The sequence below is a fragment of the Carassius gibelio genome, chromosome B20 (genome assembly GCF_023724105.1).
Source record: "Carassius gibelio isolate Cgi1373 ecotype wild population from Czech Republic chromosome B20, carGib1.2-hapl.c, whole genome shotgun sequence".
NCBI lineage: Eukaryota > Metazoa > Chordata > Actinopteri > Cypriniformes > Cyprinidae > Carassius > Carassius gibelio.
The window spans coordinates 26476185-26501243 of record NC_068415.1 but is presented as its reverse complement, the minus strand read 5'-3'; the positions used below and the strand labels follow the sequence as shown (position 1 = coordinate 26501243).

At 41.6% G+C, this 25059-nt stretch overlaps 1 protein-coding gene across 1 annotated transcript; it reads right to left on the bottom strand.

Moving 5' to 3' along the window:
• Nucleotides 1-10702: 10702 nt before the first annotated feature.
• Nucleotides 10703-24829, bottom strand: LOC127984352 (serine/threonine-protein kinase LATS1). The gene is made up of 8 exons (XM_052586975.1): nt 24634-24829; nt 23516-23944; nt 22555-22705; nt 19514-20880; nt 15805-16387; nt 14589-14771; nt 13873-13979; nt 10703-12549 (listed from the first exon to the last, which is right to left on the bottom strand). Exons 2-8 carry the CDS (start codon nt 23858-23860, stop codon nt 12049-12051), a joined length of 3237 nt encoding a protein of 1078 aa, XP_052442935.1. The 5' UTR covers nt 23861-23944; nt 24634-24829; the 3' UTR covers nt 10703-12048.
• Nucleotides 24830-25059: the final 230 nt, after the last annotated feature.

Below are 25059 nucleotides of genomic sequence, written 5' to 3'. Positions count from 1 at the left end.
CATTTTGGCCCTTTCTCAGCATTTATTTAGTCCTAGGTGACCCTCATGAAATCGAACAAGAATCTCTTGCCGTTGTGCAGTAGGAATCACAATCCTGTCACCATGTAAAAGAAGACCCTCGGCCCTGGACAATGATGCCCGTTCTGCATGGTAAGCCTTAAGCTCCGACGGCACATGGTGTGGCCAGCCTTCATTGACAAAACGCATTACTTCCCTCATAGTAGGGTCCGTGGATGTGGCCTCACGAATGGCGCCCAGCTTTGTCTCTGATATTGGCTTAGTTTGAATCACAGCCTCCACATAAGCATGCACATCTCCTTCAGTATGTTCCAGTAAAGGGGTTGCGCGACAGCGCATTGGCCACAACTGGTGATTTGTCTGGGGCATGTACTGCTTTAACGTTGAAACGCATCAGGCGCATCAACAGACGTTGACAGCGCAGAGATGTTTTGTCCAGATCATAAGTGTTAATCAGGGGGACCAATGGCTTATGGTCCGTTTGCAACTCAGCAAGACCCAGCAAATAACACGCAAGCCGCTCACATGCCCAGACGTAAGCGGGGCATTCTTTTTGATTTGAGAGTATTTTAACTCAGCACTTGACAGGGTTCTGGAGCAGAAAGCCACCGAAAGTAGTTTGTCATCATGGATTTGCAGCAGAGTGGTGCCCAGTCCGAAACTGCTGGCATCTGCGGACACAGTACTGTAGGTTTTGTGATGTCATAGAAAGCTAAAACCGGAGCTGAAGACAGTATTGTCTTTATGTTGTTAAAGGCCTGCTGTTGTTGTGTGTCCCACAGCCATGCAGAATCTTTCTTTAACAGTTCATTGAGTGGGTGCAGCACAGTCGACAAGTCTGGAAGAAACTTTCCAAGGTAAGTGAAAGTGACATTCAGCCAAGTATGGTGACCCATACCCAGAATTCGTGCTCCGCATTTAACCCATCCGAAATGCACACACACACACTGTGAGCACACACCCGGAGCAGTGGGCAGCCATTTATGCTGCGGCGCCCGGGGAGCAGTTGGGGGTTCGATGCCTTGCTCAAGGGCAACTAAGTCGTGGTATTGCAGGTGGAGAGAGAGCTGTTCATGCACTACCCCCACCCACAATTCCGTCCAGCCCGTGACTAGATCTCACAACCCTTCGATTGGGAGTCCAACCCTCTAACCATTAGGCCACGACTTCCCTGACCATACCTAATACCCGTCTCAGTTGAGTGAGGTCTTTGGGGTATGGCAGGTCTGTAATTGCTTTTACCTTGTCTGGATCAGGTTTTACTCCATCGCCACTAATGATGTGTCCAAAGAAAACGAGTTCTTTCTTACTAAAATGACATTTGTCTTTGTTGAGCTTTAATCCAGACTCCTGGATTGTCTGTAAGACTGCCTCTAGATTCTTATCATGTGTCTCTTGGTCTCTGCCTTACACCAGAACATCGTCCATGACTACTACACAGCCCTCATGTCCCTCCAGTAGCTTGGTCATTTCCCTCTGGAAAATTTCTGGAGCAGATGTAATTCCAAAGGGAAGTCTCTGTAAACAAAATCTGCCTCTTGGAGTGATAAATGTTGTGAGTATTGAACTACTGTAATCCAACGGGATTTGCCAAAATCCTGAGGAAGCATCCATCATTGAGAAAACTTTAGCTCCTGTCAGTTTTACGGCAACATCCTCCAAAGTGGGCAGTATGATTTTTTTCCTCTTCACGGCTTTGTTGAGGAGCTTCAAGTCTACACATATTCTGACTTTCCCATTTTTCTTAACTACTGGGACTAGAGATGCACCGAAATGAAAATTCTTGGCCGAAACCGAAAACGGAAAAAGATAAAACCAAGGCCGAAAACCGAAACACTGAAAGACATTATGCCAATTATTAATACCATTGCATTTATTGCTATGACCATGTACTAACTTTACTAAAATTAAGACATTGCAATTGCAAACATTAATATTAAAGTTTCGAAGATAATTACAATTACATAACTTATAAAAAAAAAACATAAAAATACATAATTACAAATTATGCAAATATTGATTAAGCACATTGCAACAATGCACAGTATAAAATTCTAACTAAAAATGTATCCCACTCATGTGTATATTAAATAATAATGTACAGGCCTACTGGCCTGCAGAAAGGTTTTAAATGAACTGTTTTTCTCTGTAGGACTAGAAAGTGCATTACTTCTCCAGTAGGCAAGACTGTTGTCACTTCTGGGGATGGGGACTTTAGACAGATAACCATCTAGCTGTTTAGCAGTTGAGCTTGTCATCTGCCTGACATTTGAGAAATATTTGAGAGAGTGTATTTAAATAGGGCCAGGGCATAAATAAACATTTTTTTATCAAATTAAGGCAGAAATCTAGCAGAAAATCTAGCAGAAATATGGCTACAATCTGATATTATGTATGTATATATGTTTGTGTGTGTGTTCATATATATATATATATATATATATATATATATATATATATATATATGTCACATATAAAGTAGCCTAAGAACAAAATAGCCAACGTATTATTATTATTTGAAGGCACTTTCTTGCAGAATTTCACTGAACATATCAGACAACGATGGTGCATGCCACTCATCTGGTGCAGAGACCAGTCTTTTTTTCTGTGCTCTGATCTGTCTCCTGCGCTTGGCACTTCTCCGTCTCCATGCGGGTTCTCCGCATCCAGCGCGGCCTGGATCATTTCTCATGCACGCTGCCTTATTTCCGTTAAGTAATGGTCTTTATAACGCGGATCAAGCACATTCGCGATGAAGTGCAGAGGATCCAAAAATATCTCAGCTAACAGACTCTATAAGACTGTACTTTTCTTTGTTTTCACTTCGTGGTCCGTCTTAATCTTTTTGTTAGGAGACGCTTAAGTGCTACGAATAAATGAATAATAATAGAGAGAATTTTCTCTATTAAGACCCACTGGTGTGAAGTGAATGTCGCGGGGAGCTCGTGGTCTGCGCTATGCAGGTGCATGTGAAGGTCGCGGTTTCTGTTTGCGTCATCACAACATTTCGGCCGTGTTGTTTCGGTGATAAAAGTCTATCAGCCGAAAACCGAAAAGGCCATTTTCGGCCGAAAATTTTTGGTGGCCGAATATTCGGTGCATCCCTAACTGGGACCATTGGGGCACACCAATATAGGCTGAGTGACTTCTCGTATTATCCTCATAGACTGCATCCTCTGTAGCTCTTCATCTACTTTTTGCATTAAGGGAAAGGGCACCCTCCTTGGTGTAGCTAAGCTTTAGGGTTGTACATCTGGCTTAAGTTAAATTTTTATTGGTTTACAGTTCAGACAGCCAATTTCTCCAAAGAGTTTGGCATGAATGTGATCTTTTCTGGCTACTAATCTCATAGCACAGCCACCAGGACTGTTAAGCTGTATTTCCATTTTTCCACAGGGGGCGCTGTTGGAGCCCTTGGTACGTATCCCTAGACATAATTGTGATGTCAGCCCCCGTGTTTATTTTGAAAGATACCGTTTTACCACACACTGGAAGACTTACCAGCCAATCAGACTCTGAATCAATTTTCTCAATGCTGCCAAGAAAATATGCCTCACTGTCATCCTCTTCTTTATATTGCAAATGTACAGCTTTCACAGCCTTGCTTTGACAGGCAGCAGCAAAGTGTCCGAGTTTCCTGCATTTACGGCATTGTTTATTATAAGCGGGGCACCCGAGTGGCCTATGACATCTATTGCAACATGAACACATTTTCTCTTCTGTCTGCTTATCACTTTGCTGTCCTCTATTGTTTGTTCTCTTACCAGCATTATAGTGTTTAACTCCTCTGGGCCGCTGCTGTAACGCAGCCATTTCCGCAGACATCACTACAGCCGAGTTTTGTGTTTTTACAAGTTCTGCCTGGTGGGCCATGTGCACTGCTCTCTCCGGTGTCAATTCGCTTTCCATCTGAAGCCTTTGTGACACTCCCTATAACCAGTCTGTCTCGAATGTGTTTGTGGCGGAGTGACTGTGACGGGGCGGAACCAAAAATGAGGAAGATTAGTTCCGCCATATATCGCAAAGACCGCCACTTCCGGGAACGCCGGCGAACCCAAATCGGCGTGTTATTGGGAACGGGTGTCTTGTTGAGCGTGGCGATCACTGATTGGGCAATTCGGTGAAGAGGAGACACATAAATAGGGCATTAGAAACACAGGAAGTGGTTGGTGATTCCCAGTAGTTATTGTGGGTGCAACGGAGCGGAGGAGAGAGTTGGAGAGAGAGTGTATGGTGTACTGTGGAGCTTGGGCAAAGAGAAATACACACACAGGGCTGAGTATACTAATATCTTTATTGGAGCATTGTGTTCAGATGCATTGTGTGATGTAAAGTTAACACACATTGAAGATCTGCTAGGATTGCAGGAAGGAGACCGTGCTGCCAGTTGTGTCGGATGTCGGTTATCTGGAAGAGAAGTGGAAAGATCCAGTGTTAATGAAGGTGTGAGTACACTGAAATATTCATCGAGTCAACAGTTATTTTGCAAGTGTGGAATATCCATATACCTCTTGTGAGTTGGGACAAGTGTGATTGGCCCCACCGTAATAGGATTGGTGGGTGAGCCGGAACCAGCGAAAAAGGAGTCTGGTGCCTTGTCGTGGCTGTGACGTGTCCTCTGGCCGTCTGCTGCATCGGTGCCCCCAACGTCCAGGAACTAATCCCCGGTCCTATGTGGTTTTGACAATTCACTGTGAGTGTGTGGAGTGCAGTGGGTGAGTCCTTTTCTTTGCTGTGTGTACACTTGAAGTCTGCAGTGTCGTGCTGTGTCATTTTGTCAGTAATCACCCTCTAGGCTGGGAGAGAAAACCATGTGGAGAAGAACGTGCACCGGTGTTGTGAGATGACCGTATTTTATATACATGCCCGCTCGTGGCTTTGGACCCCTACTCCGCCGAGTGGTGACGTGTCAACAATAGCAAGTAAGGAACAGTGTGCATATTGTGGGGGACGACGACTGAGAGAAGTGTTGGATGCTATATGAACATCCAGCTGTGTAGCCCTTGTGTATGAATACTTGTTTGTGGAGTGCTTTCAGAGGTTCGCCCCTGTCTAGATCTTTGGTCCGTTGTCTGGAAGAGAGGAGAGGGAAGCGTTCGAGTCATTCCTGAGGTACATACCCGGTGGCACAAACCTACCTGAAGTCACCCAGTGTGGTGGTACCAGCTGAGGCCGTGGAAGGCCCAACGTGCAGCAACTTCAATCTGTACTTCTATCCACTCTTGGTCAATTTCGAGAGGTGGTGTGTCTTTCTCCATATATTCACTGAAGCTAAGTAAATTTGTGAAGGAACTCTGTCTGTCTGTTACCAGTCCTACAGGTCTGAGATTGTGGCTCTGAGTCGTCATTGGAGTGTTTCCACGGTTGGAGGTGACCATGTTGAGTGTTGGTCTGGGAAGTCTGCCCCGGTGAAGAAGACTACAGTTGTCGTGACACATACACCTTCTCTAGACTCCCGAGCTGAAAAGGGCTAAAGCCTGACGTCCACCTCTTCGAGGGTCTGTGAGTTGTATCCATTCAGTATTGTCATTGTATACCCACCTGCATGCCCAGAGCAAAGCTCCAGTTGCCCCTGTATGCCCATCTGTACGCCTAAAGCTAAGAGCCAGCGTATTGCCCTTTTATACTTACCTGTATGCCCGAAGTCCAACTCCAGTTGCTCTTTGTATGCCCTTCTGTACGCCCACAGCTAAGAGCCAGCATATTGCCCTTGTATACTCATCTGTACTAGTGATGGCCGATTCGTGAACGAATCGTTCAATTTAACCGGTTCTTCTTAGTGAACCGGTTGAACCAGTTCACCAAATCGAACTGAATCGTTTGAAACGGTTCACGTCTCCAATAAGCATAAATCCACAAATTACTTAAGCTGTTAACTTTTTTAACGTGACTGACACTCCCTCTGAGTTTAAACAAACCAATATCCCGGGGTAATCCATTTACTCAAACAGTACACTGAATGAAATGCTGTGAAGACCGAACTGAAGATGAACACCGAGCCGAGCCAGATAATGAACAAACACGCCCACTGCTGGAGCAGTTCTCGTTCTCGAGTCAAGAACCGGTTTTCGGATCACCAGTACACTCAACCGAGAATCGTTTCTGTCGGACGCATCCGATTTGAGAACCGATGAGCTGATTCTCGTTCTCGAGTCAAGAACCGGTTGCTTCGGTTTTCGGATCACCAGTACACTCAACCGAGAATCGTTTCTGTCGGACGCGTCCGAATTGAGAACCGATGAACTGATGATATTGCGCATGCGTGTAATTTTGTAAGTATTTTGTTAAACATCGGAAAGTGTGATAAAATAACTATATTTTATTTTGATTTTTTTTATTATTATTTTTTTAGATTAATGTTTCCAATCTGTATATTGTATATAATGTATAGGCCAAATGGGTTTTCAGGGAAGTTGGACAATAATTAAGACTCTAAAGACTCTTATGTTTAATAGGAATAAGGGATGATTTATGAGATATCTGTACTGTATTTATAGTTAATGATGACATTCACAAATAGAGTTTGTAGTAAACAGAACATGAACACGAGTAGAGCAGCTGATGACACTGAACTGCAGCACGTGCCGGTTAGAGCGATTCTCGTTCTCGAGTCAAGAACCGGTTGCATCGGTTTTCGGATCATCAGTACACTCAACCGAGAATCGTTTCTGTCGGACGCGTCCGAATTGAGATCCGATGAACTGATGATACTGCGCATGCGCGATTCAGCGTGAAGCCAACTGACTCACAGCATGTCTGAACCGAAGGGATTCTTTTGGTGACTGATTCTGATTCTGTACTAGTAATGTTATGAGCGCGGGTATTTCGAGGGCTTGGATGAAGGGCAATCTGGCGAAACGTAAGTTCATTTAATAACAAATACATCGCAATGGATTATGTTTAGTAAGTGGATCATGGTTTCTGCGCTGATGACACCTAATTTATTTACTTTATATCTTGAAGACTGAAATCCTCATATGCACATTATTGCTGTTACTGTATTTAGGTGTTGTTGCAAAACTCAAATGTAAACTTTTCATGATTATGAGGTTTTAACTGACTAAAGTTATGATTACTGACTTTATATATTTGAATGTTTGATAGACGTGACGCCATTACGTCATCGCCAATGACGTCATTACGTCGAGCGTGAAAGAACCGATGAACCGTTTTTTTCAACCGGTTTATTGAATCGAACCGTCCGAAAGAACCGGTTCGCGGAAAAGAATCGAACTTCCCATCACTAATCTGTACGCCCAAAGCTAAGAGCCAGCGTATTGTATACTTGTATGCCCAGAGTCAAGCTCTAGTTGCCCTTGTATACTCACCTGTACATCCCAAGTAAAGACCCAGTTGTCCTTCTGCATACTTACCTGTATGCCCTGAGTGAAATACCAGTGCATCGCCCTTGCATACTCACCTGCAAACTCCATCCGTAGGGTTTACCTGGACGAAAATCGAAGTTAAGGATTGTGTATCTTTCTTGCATACTTACCTATACACCGAAGGTCAAGACCCCAATATATTCACCTGCAGACTTACCTGTGGACCTTTTAGGCGTTTCCAACTGCGGTCCCAGAATCTCGTGGCGTACGGCGTCAGGTACGCACCCCACCCAATTCATCAGAATTACTTACCTTCTTTACTCTGCGTGCAGGGACTGGAAGGGCCCCACCGACGGTTCTCCTGCAGGAGAAACACAAAGGCATTACTGAGAAATCCCTGTTGAGTCCCGTGAAGGAAAGGACACAAATTACCTACAGGCTTACCTGAGAGTCCCCGTGACAGAGTCAGAAGCGACTCGGACCTATACTCTCTGGGCCCGAGAGTGGATTTTAGATTCCCTTTTCCCTTCCCTTCACACCTTTTAAATAATTCAAATACAGTTTGTTTTAATTATACTCCCTCTCTCTCGTGTGTCTGGTCATTGGGGTGTTCTTGGGACCTCCTCGAGGTGGAAACTAGGGAGGGGCGAGACTCACGACATCTGTGGTCCGCTCCGACCTGTGACATGTTCGTCTTTCTGTGCTCCAAACTTGCAATGGTCCACCAGCTCATATAATCCTCTCACAAAAGCTTCCACTGATTCACCCGTCTTTTGCATACAGTGATGAAAGCAAGCACATTCATGTATAACATTCCTGGCAGGTATGAAATGGTCGTTAAACTTTTCCACTACCTTCTTATAGTCGCTGGAATGGGAAGCCTCTGTGAACCGAAACGAGGTGAATATTGTCTCCGCCTCCATCCGCATAGCGTAAAGCAGTGAGTTAACTTGCACATCACCTTCCTCTTTGTCCGACTTAGTAGCGATCTGAAATCGTGCGAAGCATTGGATACACAGAGGCCATGCGGAGGGCTTGCTGAAGTCAAACGACTCCGGAGCTTGAAACATTGACATCGTCGTTTATTTAGTGAAGCGGGTACGATGCACTTCTGACACCATGTCACATACACACTCACACAGTGTATGGCTCTTTTCTCTTAAGGTTTATTATGAGCAACAGTTAACACATCCGACACATGTGGAAGTCAGTAAACATCTGCGACACACTCTCCACTCCAGTTGCCTCTTGCATTACGTCATACACCCAAATGTCTTATGGGTAATGTAGTACATCCCAACACAGTCCTTAAACCAGGTACTTGAAGCTTTGGCACTATGTGCAGGTGCCAAGTCCTGTTGGAAAATGAAATCTGCATCTCCATAAAGTTGGTCAGCAGCAGGAAGCATGAAGTGCTCTAAAACTTCCTGGTATACAGCTGTGTTGACCTTGTACCTCAGAAAACACAGTGGACCAACACCAGCAGATGACATGGCACCCCAAACCATCACTGACTGTGGAAACTTAACACTGGACCTCAAGCAACGTGGATTGTGTGCCTCTCCTCTCTTCCTCCAGACTCTGGGACCCTGATTTCCAAAGGAAATGCAAAATGTACTTTCATCAGAGAGCATAACTTTGGACCACTCAGCTCCAGTCCTTTTTGAAGCGAGACGCTTCCTCTCCAAGGTGCGGTTATCCCTATTGCTTGTACACTTGTTTTCTACCACATCTTTTCCTTTCCAGACGTTCATGCATCTCCTTTAAAGTTATTTTAAGTTTCTTGGCAGCCAACAACATGTTTTCATCTGGTGTCCTGTTCTTTGGAATGTGTTTGCTGCACCCTTCTGACACTTGTTTACGATGCCATTATTGCAAATACCTATGTACTTGTGTAATTTCTCAATTTCCAAAAAGAGTACCATGTCTTGTAAAAGAGAGTGCATATTCAGGCAATCAGGTATTGTTAGATTTGTATTTTTCTGTTATTTTTTATTTCCTACACAGTTTGTGTTGGTTTCAATAATTCAATAGAAAAATATCTGATTTGAATCTATGTAGCACATGATTATGCTGAAGGAACTCCTCACACTTGCGTTCTACATCTCATCTCAAAAAACCTTTCTGGACTGGAACCAATTTATTATAAATGCACTTTAGAGGTAAAGCTTAAACTATCATTTAAGCACCATAACAATGTATTTTGACCCATCCAAAGTGCACACACACAGAGCAGTGAACACACACACACACACACTGTGAACACACACCCGGAGCAGTGGGCAGCCATTTATGGTGTGGCGCCCGGGGAGCAGTTGGGGGTTCGATGCCTTGCTCAAGGGCACCTAAGTCGTGGTATTGAAGGTGGAGAGAGGACTGTACATGCACTCCCCCCACCCACAATTCCTGCCGGTCCAAGACTCGAACTCACAACCCTTCGATTGCGAGTCTGCCTCTCTAACCATTAGGCCACGACTTCCCCCATGGAATGGTGTGTATATTTATATATATAGAGTACAGACCAAAAGTTTGGACACACCTTCTCATTCAAAGAGTTTTCTTTATTTTCATGACTATGAAAATTGTAGACAATGACTATGAAAATTGTACACTGAAGGCATCAAAACTATGAATTAACACATGTGGAATTATATATGGAATTATATACATAACAAAAAAGTGTGAAACAACTGAAAATATGTCATATTCTAGGTTCTTCAAAGTAGCCACCTTTTGCTTTGATTACTGCTTTGCACACTCTTGGCATTCTCTTGATGAGCTTCAAGAGGTAGTCACCTGAAATGGTCTTCCAACAGTCTTGAAGGAGTTCCCCGAGAGATGCTTAGCACTTGTTGGCCCTTTTGTCTTCAGTCTGCGGTCCAGCTCACCCCTAAACCATCTCGATTTGGTTCAGGTCCGGTGACTGTGGAGGCCAGGTCATCTGGCGCAGCACCCCATCACTCTCCTTCTTGCTCAAATAGCTCTTGATGCCTTCAGTGTGACTCTACAATTTTCATAGTCATGAAAATAAAGAAAACTCTTTGAATGAGAAGGTGTCTCCAAACTTTTGGTCTGTACTGTATATATAGTTCTAAATGTTGCATAAAGTGAGCTATTAAGGGTGTCACATTCTTAGCCAAAATTTTATCATATCGTTCCATCAGTGCCATAAACAAATCTTTACATACTAAAATAATAATAATAACACGCACTGACAAATCAGTTATTAGCACAACAACATTCCATTTGAATAAATGTCAATTTTCAATTCATAGTAACTTACTGGATTTACATTTGTTGTGTGTCCTGCATTTTTAAAATAATATGCGTGTATAATTACACAAACGCCAGACACTGAATTATGTAGTCTGTGCTTAAGACCTTTTATTTATTACCACCCCATCCTTTCTCCCATTCAAGGCAAATTTACACTCAAAAAGAAGCTACAGATGCTTTTCCTGGGAATAAGACCACCAGCTTAATCAGGAAAAGGCTTTCCTTATTACATTAGGAGATGCACAGGATATTAGAGAAATCAGAAAAATAAAATACTAAAACAATGACTCCAGAAGACTGTTCTTGAGGAAAAACAGAAGGCTTTGGTAGTGACAGCAAAATCTCTTCAGAACAAGGAGAGAAACCAAAAGTGTAGTGCTCATCTGTAGTGATATGTAATGTAGTGTTTTTACATCATATCCTGTTGAACAGAACAGGATCCAGCCCATGGTTTCTTTCCTAAACCTTTGGGGCTAAAAAAAAGGGAGTATAGTACTAGGCTAATTTCCACTGCATAACTTATATATACAATATCTGTGTAGAAATAAAAATACACAGCACAAACATTTACAAGTTTTTTTTTTTTTTCTTGGGAATTCAGCTAAATTGACCAGCGTACACCATAATCTCCCTCATAGTTTTGGTGAAAGAAAGGGAAAACTCGAAATCCCTGTGCAGTCTAGTGCCCTGTGCCGCTCAGAATGAGAAACAAATCAACACAATCATAAATAAAGAAATAAATTCAGCAAGAAAATATTCAACTTGTTTTAGCTACCATTAAAAAAGTCTTTAAATAAATTAAAGAGGAGTAAAAATACAGAGCTCCACTGCATCATTAGATTCTCGGTTGTTTAAAAGGCACCAGACAAGTGCATCCTGAACGAAACAATAAATACAGCACAAAGTGTCCAGGCAGACTCCACCAGTCACCACCAAAGAAAGAGAGAGAACAAACACACACTCGCATCCTACACAGGTCCGTCTCCTGAAAATATGTACCGATGTTATCCATAAATCAAAAGAAAGAAATCATATTTTACATAAAAATCAAGCCCATTTAAGAGCATTTAAAATTGTTGCCATGTTCATGAGAATGAAAGAAGTTTACGTTGTGTTCAAATGTTTTACTTCTGAAGTAGTCATTTTAATTGTTTTAAATGGCCATTTGACTTACTGTAATCATTTTAATTACATTAAAATATGACTATGATGCATCAGCATAAAGATGAAAAAAATACTCCCATGATGAATAATAATGATCTATTATTATTAAAATCTATTTGTTTGCATTACAGTTATGAGAAATGGAGGTTTGAAATGAACTTATGATGACAATCACAATGCTCCTACATTACAGGCTCACGCAAAATATCATTTCTGGTTGGTTTCTTTTGATTTCTGTGTTAGTTCCCCCCCACACACATTCACACTAAACATAGACTAAATCCCGCCCCTGTTCTGGTCCAAACCCCTTCGTTGGGTTGACTGGATGGTCGTCCTCCCCGTCTGAATCCTCACACTCGATGGGCTTGGGACAGCTGTACGGGTGGCCGTTGTCGTCGAAGAAGCGGCGGAAGGTGAACTCGTAGAAGGCGTGCTCGGGGTGCTTGCCGTTCTTGAACCAGCGGTTGAGTGTGTCGTTGCGGTTGCTGTCAGCATCGTCGCTCCAGAGCTTGTCGGGGTCGACGGGGTCAAAGTTGGAGGTGTCAGTGCAGTGTGTGATTTTGGGGATGTAAGGCGCATGGTGTTGCTGCCGCAGGTCTGTGGAGAAGTCGATGTGTTTGAAGAAGGGATGGGCTTTAATCTCATCGGCTCCGTTTTTTCCAAGCCGGTCTTCAGGGCCACGGCAGAGCTTCAGGATCAGGTCGGTGGCCTCCGGACTCAGCTTGGCCTGCGGGGGGATTTGTAGGGCCGTCTGCCAGTTGATCACCTGAGACGGACACACAAACACACAGAGCTGAAAACTGCACTGACTGACGGCATCTGTTGATTTACTTGGCCAAGTGTCCACTCGGCTCATTATAATGATGCACAAAGTGGTGGCCAAAATGGTAAGAACACTTGGCATATTTGAGGTTTCAGATGTTTTTGATGAATTGACCATTACAATACCCATAAAACGAACTATCGGCGACGGAAGGAAAATGATGGACTGGGCCCCTCAAAGTCCATCATTAGTCGCATCAGTCCAAAAATACGTCATGATGAGGAAAAAAAACATAAGTCGCACTGGACTATAAGTCGCATTTATTTAGAACCAAGAGTTCACATTACCGTCTCCAGCCACGAGAGGGCGCTCTATGTCTTCAGTGTAGACTACAGGAGAACTGAGCAGCATAGAGCGCCCTCTCATGACTGGAGACGGTAATGATTTCTCTTGGTTCATGTCAAATTAATGTTGATAAATAAGTCGCACCTGACTATAAGTCGCAGGACCAGCCAAACTATGAAAAAAAGTGTGACTTATAGTCCGGAATATACGGTAGAATATAAAATATTTTGTGGAAGTGTGTTTCTTATATGCCATGGACATATGACTCCTTGAGTTTTTGATATTCTTCATGTTCTGTGTGTTGGTCAGATCACACTGACAGAAATTAATCTTTTCTAATAAGTTTCATTTTTCATTTTAAACTTATTTAAAAAGTTTATTGATTTTAAGTTTATGAGCATTCTTACCTTTATAAAGCCATTTATATTTGGTGTCAAAATCTTAAATGTAGTCAGTGAATTAGAATAATAAGACATTTGGCCTGTTACCAAGCTAATTACATCAGTATCAACAAAATTGAAAATCTGAAAGTTCAAATTTAAAATTGAAATGAAAACTTCCGGTAGGTCGGAGCACGTCACTTTTAATGAGTGAGTCATTGCGACTGAACAGAATAAATTAAAAGGTTGATTCAGGGATGAAATGCCCTCATGCTGCTCAGAGACGTAAAACAGTGCAGGGCTGTGCATGGAATTGAAAAAGAAATTTTCCAAGACAACACAAAAACAGGCAGTATGGTGTCTAAAATGCAAATCTATTAAGTAACCTGGTTTGTTGAACTGAAAAAATCTATATCACATTTGCAATCATGGTAATGGTTGGAGAAAAATGGCTCGGAGAAACCAGCTGCATGAAAATTATGAAATAAAATTATGTTTTTGAGGCAAAAAAAAGGCCAATAATAATTTTGGCCACCACTACATGTGTTACAAGATGAGACCAAACACATATCCACATATAAAGGCCAGCATATATTCTCACCTTCATCTGGGTCTCAAGAGGAGCTGTTGCCAGAAAAGGAGGCTGACCGACTACCATCTCATAGAGGATAACACCCACACTCCACCAATCACAGAGCTGGGTGTAACCTTGAATTAATAAAACAAGTAAATGAATAAAACACTCAGAAAAACAGTATGTTTGTGCCACTATTATAAATCAACACAAAAATTGACATTATTCCATTTTAAATATATAAGTGCAAATAAACCAGTTACTGTAATCTACACATATTCCATCACACAAATAACAGCATTGATGCAAAAAAAGGCGAGACCATAATGAATACTGAAAATTTTAAAGAATGGACAGACAGGAGTATAACTGTGCCTTCATTCTTCCTGCTCAAGTGTAGTAAACTGAGGAGATCATTTGGTAGTTTGATATTGTCTTTTGTTTCCTAGCAAGAGATGAACAGCCTTAAAATGTTGAAATGTTTTGATTATTTGATTTGTTTCAATGTATGCAAAAAAAAAAAAAAGATGCAATGAGCATGAATGATGTCTCAGTCACAAACATCTTCTGAAGACTGAAAGTCATGGAGGTTTTGAATGAAGTGGGTGAGTATATTTATGTGTGAACTATTTCTTACATGAAAGATGCATTTCTTTGTCAAGCAATCTTTGTAAGTATATGAAAAGTGCTTGATAAATGAAGTTTATTATGGTTTGCGATTAGGTGCTAACACACTGACGTACCTGTGCGCAGCAGAACCTCAGGGGCAATGTAATTGGGAGTGCCCACCAATGAGTGTGCCAAGCAGCGATGATGTTGTCTAGCGGCTCTGCGCTCCAGTGGTTTCAGACGTTCTCCACAGCGACAGTTAGCACTGTCTTCCCACTCCTTACTGAAGTCCATACTGTCCTGACGCACATGATCGCCTGACAAGACACCGATAGAAAAAGTTGAACACCTTACCCTAGCAGAACCAAAGTCCTCTATCAGTTCTCCAATGTGTTTCATTCAACAGTACATACAGGATCTATTAATATTAACAAAGTTACATTGATGTGATGGTGAAAAGTGACTTAAGTTTGAAGACAACTCCTCACCAAAACTCACTGTTGAGAAGGCTTTTTCACCAAGACATGGAAGTTCGAGTATCTACACATATCCAAGTTTTGACAGTTATACATTTTTTTGCTACGGTTCGTTTAATAATTAATATAATTTGCAGGCAGGGCTTATATGCTTCGAGAACGGACACAGCATTAGTGATACAAAAAACACAGGTCTGTTAAGATCAATATTTTTAATACAAGCAAATATTATTAGGCTCGGCTACTGTACATTTTTTTTAATGACTGCCACATTTAATGCCAACCCACCGAACGCATATTTAAATAATCAAATATTCTGGTCCAGCCCTAGTAGAAAGTTGCTCACGGAGACCAAGACAGCAGAAAGTGCATCCTATTTGTTTAGTTTATTTTATAAAAGCACAATGTTTTGTTCTTATTGTCAGTGTACACAAAAGTAGGCCCTTTTCAGAGTCTATTCATTTAATCTCATCGGTATCAGAGTATTTAAGGTTTCTCTGTGATTTAGAAAAAACTGAAAGTGAATGCTCAGAGTTAAAGACGCTGCATTCAGTTTTTAGACTGTAAATTCTGATTTTAAATGCAATATTGATTTTAGAATTGTTTAAATTATTTACAGTATTTAACGCAAGTACTTCATAAGTAACTAATTACATTTTCAGTACTTTACTTTTTCAGTGGAGAAGTAATTACAGTAACACGTTACACCCAACACTGATTACCGCTAATGTAATAAACAAACGATATGCTCTATGTATTAACATACTGCATTAACTATTGGCAATAAAAAGGTAGCTATTTGTCTATAATAGCACAAAATGATGTTAATTTAGCATAAATATATTTAGGTGTTTGAGTTGTATGCTAGGCTCACCGCTTTGGTAGTATTTGGAATCATGAGTCCATCGGAAACCAGTGCACAGGCCAAAGTCTGTCAGTTTAATGTGTCCATCACGATCAATTAAGATGTTGTCAGGTTTGATGTCTCGATGGATGAAACCCATTTTGTGGACACTTTCCACAGCACAGGTGAGCTCTGCGATGTAAAACTGAGCCAAGTCCTCTTGGAAAATGCCCATTCTGATCAAAAGACTCATCATGTCCCCACCAGGGATGTAGTCCATCACAAAATACAAGTTATCTTTATCCTGAAACGAGTAGTACAACCGGACGACCCACTCATTATCAGCTTCAGCGAGGATATCCCTCTCAGCTTTCACATGAGCCACCTGGTTCCTCAAGAGGACATCTTTCTTACGGAGGGTCTTCATGGCATACAGTGCTCCCGTGTCCACTTTCCGAGCCAAACACACTTCTCCAAATGCCCCGATTCCCAAAGTCTTGATCTTCTCGAACATGGATTTGTCCATTTTGGCACGCTTGAGGCGGATGTAGTTGGATTCTTTCTGGCTCAGCATCATGCGCATCTGCTCCTGAGCGTCATTTGAAAGTCCCACCTGGACACACAACACATTGTTGAGAGACCAGTCCTAACAGAACAGATACTTACACATAGGTCTAAATACAACACACAAAGAAAGATTAAATTAACTTCTGAAATTATTTGAGAAAACATACAAGCCATTCAATCATGTAATATTTACAACTTTGGCAGGCAGCAGCTTCCAGCACTGAAAAAAAATGCATGCAATGCACAGGGTTTCCTACAGTGATCAAAACTACCTCAGTACTCTTTTTTTTTTTTTTTTTTTTATTTATAATACTTTGCCACTGATCGTGCTTGCACAACTAGGAAATGCAAATGTACTTGAAAAGTCAATCAGAATTTGCAATGTTGCTAGAATTTCAACTGTAATATGTTTCCCACATGCTTCAGCATGACTGATACTCAGTGTCACTTGCTGGCCGTCTGGATTTATTTTCATGCACATTTTAACACAAGTATGCATCTTACAGGTGCATCTCAAAAAATTAGAATATCATGGAAACTTATATTCTAGATTGATTGCACAATCTGAAATATTTCAAGATTTTTTTTCTCTCTAATGCTTACGACTTACAGCTTAGGAAAATTAAGAAAAAAAAATCAGTACCTCAAAAAATTTTAATATTATATTTTGAGCTTAATTTAATTGATTAGTAATTTTTTGTATAAATACTGGGTACCTCATGGGCTAGTTTAAAACATGCAACCACAATTATGGGAAAGACTACTGACTTGACAGTTGTCCAGAAGACGATCATTAACACCCTCCACAAGAAGGGTAAGCCACAGAAGGCTTTGATGAAAGGGCTGGCTGTTCACAGAGTGCTGTATCAAAATATATTCATAGAAAGTTGACGAAGGAAAAAGTGTGGTAGGAAAAGGACAGGTGCACAAGCAACAGGGATGACCACAGCCTTGGGAATATTGTCAGGAAAAACAGATTCAAAAAACTTGGGAGAGCTTCACAAGGAGTGGACTGAAGCTGGAGTCAGCGAATCAAGAGTCACCACACTCAGACGTCTTCAGGAAAAGAGCTACATTGGTCACATTCATAGAACCAAGCGACTCCTGAACCAGAAACAACAGAAGAAGCATTTCACCTGTGGTAAGGAGAAAAGGAACTGGACTATTGCTCAGTGGTCTACAGTCCTCTTTTCAGATGAAAGTAAATTTAGCATTTTATTTGGAAATCAAGGTCTGGAGGAAGACTGGAGAGGCACAGAAATCCAAAGTCCAGTGTGAAGTTTCTGAAGTCAGAGATGATTTGGGGTGCTGTGAAGTCTGCTGGTGTTCAATGTGGGTCTATTGTGTTTTATCAAGTCAAAAGTCAATGCAGTCATCTACCAGGAGATTTTGGAGCACTTCATGCTTCCATCTGCTGACAAGCTTTATGGAGATGCTGATTTCATTGTGCAGAAGGACTTTAGTACCTGCCCACACTGCCAAAATCACTTCCAAGTGGTTTGCTGATCATTTTATTTCTGTGCTTGATTGGCCAGACATGCCTGACCTGAACCTCACAGAGAATTTATGAGGTATTGTGAAGAGGAAGATCTATGAGGTATTGTGAAGAGCTGAAGGCCACTATTAAAGCAACCTGGTCTTCAATAACGCCTCAGCAGTGCCACAGGCTGATTGCCTCCATGTCACGCCGCATTGAAGCAGTTATTCGTGCAAAGGAGCCCCAACCAAGTATTGAATGTATAATTAAACTTGCTTTGGAGATCTTGAACATTTCTGTTTTGTAAAGCTTTTTTTATTGATCTTTGTGAAAATATTCAAATTTTTTGAGATACTAAATTTTTTATTTTCCTAATCTTTGAGTCATAACCATCAGGATTAAAACAAAAAAACTCTTGAAATATTTCAGATTGTGTGCAATGAATCTAAAATAAGAACATTTGAATTTTGAATTAAATTACAAAAAAATAAAGAACTTTTCCATGATATTCAAATTTTTTCAGATGCACCCGTTTATTCTCTTATCACCTCCTAACACCTACTATACGTTTCTGTTTGAAATATTTTGTCTAAACTAATATTACTTTATCTACCAGTAAATGTTTAGTAACTGCATTCATACACATTACTACCCAACAGACAACAATCAGTGCAGAAAATGTGAAAAGAGAGGACAAACCCCACATGGGCATAGATGAGAACTTACAGAGCTGCAGGAAACCCTTGAGATCTTAGCTTTGTCCTTAAACCCAGTGAGCTGCCTCGCCGTTCATTGTCTAGATAGATAGCTTTTCTAATCATCACTGAACTGATTTTCATAACAGCCACTGCAATGCATGCATGACACCATGAAATGCTGTCTTGGTAGGCAGCTCACTAGGCTATAGAACAGAGCTCTTAAGAATATGAAGAACATATACATGCTGTCCAACTGACAGGGTCTTACGTTACCACACTTGAGTGAAGATTACTCCAGAAGAAACCTTTAAATGTGAAATATGAAAGCCAGTTGATCACACATAGAAAAGAAACTAGGCTTGCGGAGGAGATCCACAGACTGAAAGATATAGAAGACAGACAGACAAAGAAAGGAAGCATAAAAGGGAGGAAGAAAAAAATTGAAGAAAGTCAATAGAAAAGTTAAGTCAATATGAAATTAAAGGGTTAGTTCACCCAAAAAATGAAAAACCTGTCATTAATTACTCACCCTCAAATCATTCCAAACTCATAAGACCTTCGTTCCTCTTCAGAACACAAAATTGAGATATTAATGAAATCTGAGAGCTCTCCAATTCTGCATAGACAGCACCACAACTGTTGAATTAAGTCACTATTTTTGTTTTCTTAGCACACAAAAAGTATTCTTGTAGAATTGCAAAACTGAAATTGAGCCACTGATGTCACAAAGACCATTTGACCAATGTCCTCACTTCCTTTCTGGACCCGGGAACATTGCAGTTGCACTGCTGTCTATGCAGGATCAGAGAGCTCTCAGATTTCTTAATATCTAATTTGTGTTCAAAAGGTGAACAAAGGTCTTACAGGTTTTGAAAGCCATGAAGTTGAGTAATTAATTACAGGATTTTCATTTTTGCATGAACTAACCCTTTAACAGCAGAGCAGAGAAGCAAAGAACATTGTGAGAGGATGTGTCAGTGAAGAAATGCATGCTAACCCTTTGCATCTCGCTCTCCAGCTGCTTCTTCCTTCGGATCCTCTGCTGGTGGTTCTTCAGGATGTTCTCCACATGCTGCTCCATGAAGAACTTGAAAGCCTGCGGGGAGTACATAGGAACTCTGCTTTCACCCTTGCGCTCCTCGTCACGTTTACAACGCCGCACCGGCACAGGAGATGTGGTGATCTGTTTCTTCTCGCGCTCCTCAGAGACCTCAGCGCGCTCGCTGGAGCAGGTGCTGTCAGTGTCATTGTCGTTGTCCACCCCATCCTCCTCTTTGTTGCTGGGTTTTGGGCCGGGGTTGGGGTCGTACCCCGGTGGAGGCTGCTTCGGTAGCAGGTGTTTAGGGTAAGGCGGAGGAGGGCCTTGGTAGCTCGGGACTTCGGGGGCAGCCGTGGAAGCAGACGGATCTTGATAAGCAGAGGGCGGAGGATGTTGCATCCATGGTGGGTGTGTAGGGGCCACGGCCGTGTGCAGCTCTGGCTTCTGCACTCGCATACTCTTCACCGGCTGCAAAATGGGGGCCTGAGTAATGGTGGTGACGGTTGTGCCGGAGGGTTGAGAGCTGGGTACAGACGGGCACTGACGTCCATTGGTCTGGGCATTGGTGAAGGAGTCGGAGCGCCCAGGAACGTTGTGGGGCCGTGACAAAGGAACGTCCTGATTGGTGCTGTGACCAGGTGAAGCCTGAGGCTGCTGCACAGAAGGTCTGACCTGGGGAAGTACACCAAGGTTGTACATATCAAGGTTGAGGCTATTACGGTTGGGCACCAGCATGCTTGGGGGAAGGTTGGCTCCGTTCGAGGGTGAAGCAAGAGCACTGGATTGCATCTGCTGGGCCGTGGGACTCTGTCTGTTAGTCTGGTGCGTGGGATACGGAGGTGGTGGTGCGCTTTGTATGTTGCCATTCTGGGGCCAGGATGGAGGGAAGGTGAACTTGTTGCCCCCATTGATGATGGGTTGCCGACCCACAGGCACTGGGCTGATCCCTCGCTGCGCCTGGGACGGAGGGTTTATATAGCCATCGGGTCGGGGCCCCTGAGGCACAGGAGAGAGCCGAGGCACCATGTAATCCAAGTTTGCAGAATACCGCTTGGTTGAGGGATTGGAGTCCCATGAGGAGGGAGGAGGAGTGATGCTACGCACCTGCCGTGGGAGGGGAGGATTCACTCGTTGACCGCTGGCCGCAGCGGCAAGATTTTGAGGAAAGGTAGCAGGCCGTGAGAGGTCACTTTGAGGACCAGGGCTACTGGGACGGTAAATCATACCATCAGTCATTAGAGCACCATGCCGCTGTGGGGCCAGAGACTCCTTTGAACCCTTCCAGCTTTGGCGCCGCAACACTTTCGGTAGAATTTGGGACGGACCTAGAGAAGGAAACATCCTTATATCAACAACAGGGACCTGAGAAGATTTTACAAGTCATCTTAATCCTGTTCCTTTAATCCTTTACAGGGAACCCTGCCAGCTGGTACATTATTATAATATTAAAGGTTAAAATTAAGAAGTCCAAACTATTCAATTTGATTGACATTTCTTTTTAGATAACATTTATGTTCAATGGTATTATGTTATTATAATTTAAAAGTTGGTTGTCAGAAAATTTTCTTCATGACATTTATTAAACATACTTTAAAACATCAGAAACAGATTAAGTAAAAATGTTATGAATATGTAATACAGGGCATATATTTAGCCAAATTCTTTTCTCTAGAGCAAATTTCCCCCTAGCGAAATAACAAGCTATTAACACTGAATGGCTTTGAGAGGTAAATACAATGCCAATAACATTTGTTTTACTGACATTTCCCCAAGGTTAAAATACTGATGGAGTTATTACAAGATGTTTGTAAGCTGCATTCTATCTTCTAACATACCTTGTTCATTTTTGGCAATAACTAGCAGTAAAGAGGAAAATATTTTTTTCACATTCAAGCACATTTCTTTGTGTCACATAATTACTACTCATCGTACCGTTCTTTTCATGAAATATCTGCTTAAGGTAATGTTCAGAAAAGCATTTATGTTTATGTACATTTCTGTATACCTGGAATACCTAGATACCTATAGATAACCTAAATAAGTTAAAGTGACAGCACACTGACTGCTTCATTCTACAACGCCATGCACTCAACGTTTCATTACCAGTGGGATAACACATTTGTGATCAGACTGCCAAATGTTTTACAGGGTATATACAGGAATCATGGAGTTAAATGAATACCTTTAAATTAATTAAATTAATTCAATAATACCTTTTAAGACCTTTTTTAAGACTCTTCCCATACATTTTAAGACCTCATCACCACTCCATCAGTGACACTTTAACTTACATTTACTATACATTTATTGTAATATAGCACAACTAAACAGACTTACTTTGTGATAACTCCTTATCAATACAACATAATTCAGAGGGAATGACAAGCACAAGATAATTAATTGAGTGACTAACCGATGCAACCCAAGAAATAAGAATTTGACAAATAAACAAAACAACTGGCAAAACTTACTGATGAAAGAAAATAAAGCTCTCTGTGCTAACGGGGCAGTATGGTCACAGTATATTTAAAAGATAACTGTCTGCAAACCATGGCTCTTTTGTGAAACACTTCTCATGACCACCATCTGACTGATTAGGACTGCTTGATTTGATGCAGACTTGAGACCGAGTGTCAGTAATACTGCACCTGATCCTGTCTGAATGATCAGGGAAGGTCAAATAATAATCACAGCCTTCACATCATTTAAATTGTGCATCAAAAAGCCCATAAAACAGCCCAAAGTAACACAATTACCATGTCCCAATTAAATAAAAAAAAAGTCCCTAAAATACATTTTACATTCACAGTAGATATTCATGTGATGCAGATTTTTAAAATGGCATTTAAGACTTTTTAATTCTTATTAAGGGGCCTTATTTTCTCTAACTTGATTTATAAAACTTGTAATACTTCTCAAGTAAAATATCTACATGTTATGTTGCTATCGAAAGGAATGAATACATCAGATTTTGTATCTGGCTCTTGTAGTACACCTACCTGCTTGTTTTATGGCTGTGTTGACGGGCCGAGCTGCGGTGGCTGTTATCTGCTCCCTCGCAGGCTCCTGGAAGTTCATCCTGCTGATGTACTCGATGGCTGCCTCCACGCTATGACTGTTCGTCTGCTTCAGAGCGCGAACCACCATCTCCTGTACAAACACACACATTCATATTCATTTACTGCTACTGAGAATCAATAGACTATGATGGCACTCATTAGCTGGCATTTAAATGCAAAACATGCAGAGCTGCTGATCAAGATAGTCATAAGCTCCCGGAAATTTCCTTTGCTTTGGTGTGACACTGTTATACTATTTCATAGCTCCCAGTAAAACTTGTCAATGGCATTCTCTGGTGTCATATTTGTGCATTATGCACACTGTATAACTGACGGCTGTCCTAGTAAAGTGATTCCCTACTGTACACAGCTGTGCTAGATTCATGTCCACTCATATACGGTGTGCCACAAAAGGTATACAATCTGCAAATCAATATTGTATGTCCTTCCACTTTTAGTTATTTGGCAAACAACTACGTACAAATCGGGATCCTGATCACCATGTCTCTGACTATACATTATCCTTTACAAAAGTATTCTCATATAATCAAATGAAATTAACCTGTAAGGTTACAATGATGGTTTGCTTGTTTTTCTGCTTGTACAACCGAAGCAAGGGACCAAAATTTGTTTTGACAACCCTTGCGCATCAAACACCACATCAAAAAAAATGAAATATGTACATCACACCCAGTATTTAATGAGCATTTCAGTATGACATGCTGAGCTCCTTTCTTCAACCAGAGCTGGTCTAGCAACATACCATTTCTGTCATTCCTCAAATAAGTGAAATTATACAGTGACAGTAGAGGACATTCCTGGCAGAAGTGATTGTTACGACACATTTGGTGGGAAGAGCACACAAACTTCTCTCCGTACCGAACTCCACAAGGTCCATTACCTCATCGAAGCCGGCGTCCAGCAGCTCTTGCAGCATGTGTCTGTTGATATCTGCGTAGTTTCCGCTGGAGGGCGTTTCATTAGCGAATGGCAGGAGTGACCTGCGGATCTCCTGCAGAGCTCGGTGATGGTGGGGGTTCCTGGGGTTGTTGCTGCGCCCCTGTTGTCTGGCATCGTCCTGCGGCCCCTTCCCGGCACTCACCTCGGTTTTGGGAGCATCTGACGACCGGGAGAGGTTCCTCAAGCTCTCTCGAATCTCCTGCAGCATCTGTTGACTATTATCACTCGTAGGGAACGTCTTGGGTCGCATCTGTCTGTATCCCTCGGATTTCTCACCCCTCTTCATGTAAAATCATATGTTAAGGGCCAAGGTGGTGATGAAGAAACTTCTGGGAGGATGAGAGAAATGGTCTGGATCTCAATGTTTCACCTGCACATTAAAGAGTGCATCAGTAAACATGCGTAAGGGTTATACAGAAGCACTGTTATAAACATTAATATAACTTCCACTGCTTAACTAAAGCTTGTAATAACTACTCAATTAATAATAATAAAGCCTTTTTGGAAACGTGTTTCTACATTAGTTTTTAGTAATGTCGGTAGTGCAAAACTATATTAAAAAATACTTTTGTGGTGGGCCTCGATTTGTTTTCATGTCTAAAGCTGCCTACACCACTAACATTTAAGACTCGATAAAAAGCTGATTAATACCAGTGATTGTTAAGATCATAATAAGCTACCTTTGTGATAAATACGTTAGATTTATGTTATTCTCTAATGTTATGTTAAGTTCTGCCTAACTAGACAGCATCACAGGGCACGTTAAGAGACCCCTCAGGTGGCCAGAAGTGCTGTCTAGGTAGGCATCTCTACAGGGTTTGAAACACGGTCGTAGTGTACGATTAACACACGCACTGCTAACTCAGTTAACGTTAGACCTGAAACTGCTGAAATGTGCACACATAAAACCCTTAAAAACTTTAAACATTATTCCAACCGCACAATAAACATTTTAAAGCGGGTGAATACTTTTTGAATCGGTACAACAGGTGACCGAGGCCTAAAGTTGTGGCGATAGCATAGTGCTATCATACACCATTTAAAAACGAATTAACTTACCATTTAATGTTGGCGAGGCATCGTGTTTGGACATGTATGAAACTGTGAGTTTTCAAAAGGCGAATATCCCCTCTGCTCTGTCTGACAGAGACGTGTATTTGTTGATGGACCGTCTGCTTCTCTTTGGTATTTACTGTCGTCTCGAGCTTTACTACGGCTTGTCATGCGCGTCACAAAAGCCCGGATGTTGCGGAAGCCCCTCCCCCGGAGGATCCCCTCTCCAGAGAAGAGGCTGTTCTGTTCTGTATGGAAACAGTTCGTTGTATAATATTATACGTGTTAGATTTGCATAAAATAGTCATTTTAGATTAAGCTATATCTGGAGTTTACTACGAAAAATATATATTTTAGATAGTGGTGTCAAACGAATAATCGCATTCAAAATAAAAGTTTTTATTTACATAATATATCTGCGTGTAGTGTACT

Bases quoted from the DNA above. Each gene is read 5' to 3' on its own strand.
- LOC127984352 (XM_052586975.1), bottom strand. From the start codon at position 23,860: ATGAAGAGGGGTGAGAAATCCGAGGGATACAGACAGATGCGACCCAAG. The intron at 22,706-23,515 runs GTAATGGACCTT...GTGTTTGTACAG, and splicing joins TGGACGCCGGCTTCGATGAG to GAGATGGTGGTTCGCGCTCT. The intron at 14,772-15,804 runs GTGAGCCTAGCA...GTGTCTTGTCAG, and splicing joins TTCCAAATACTACCAAAGCG to GCGATCATGTGCGTCAGGAC.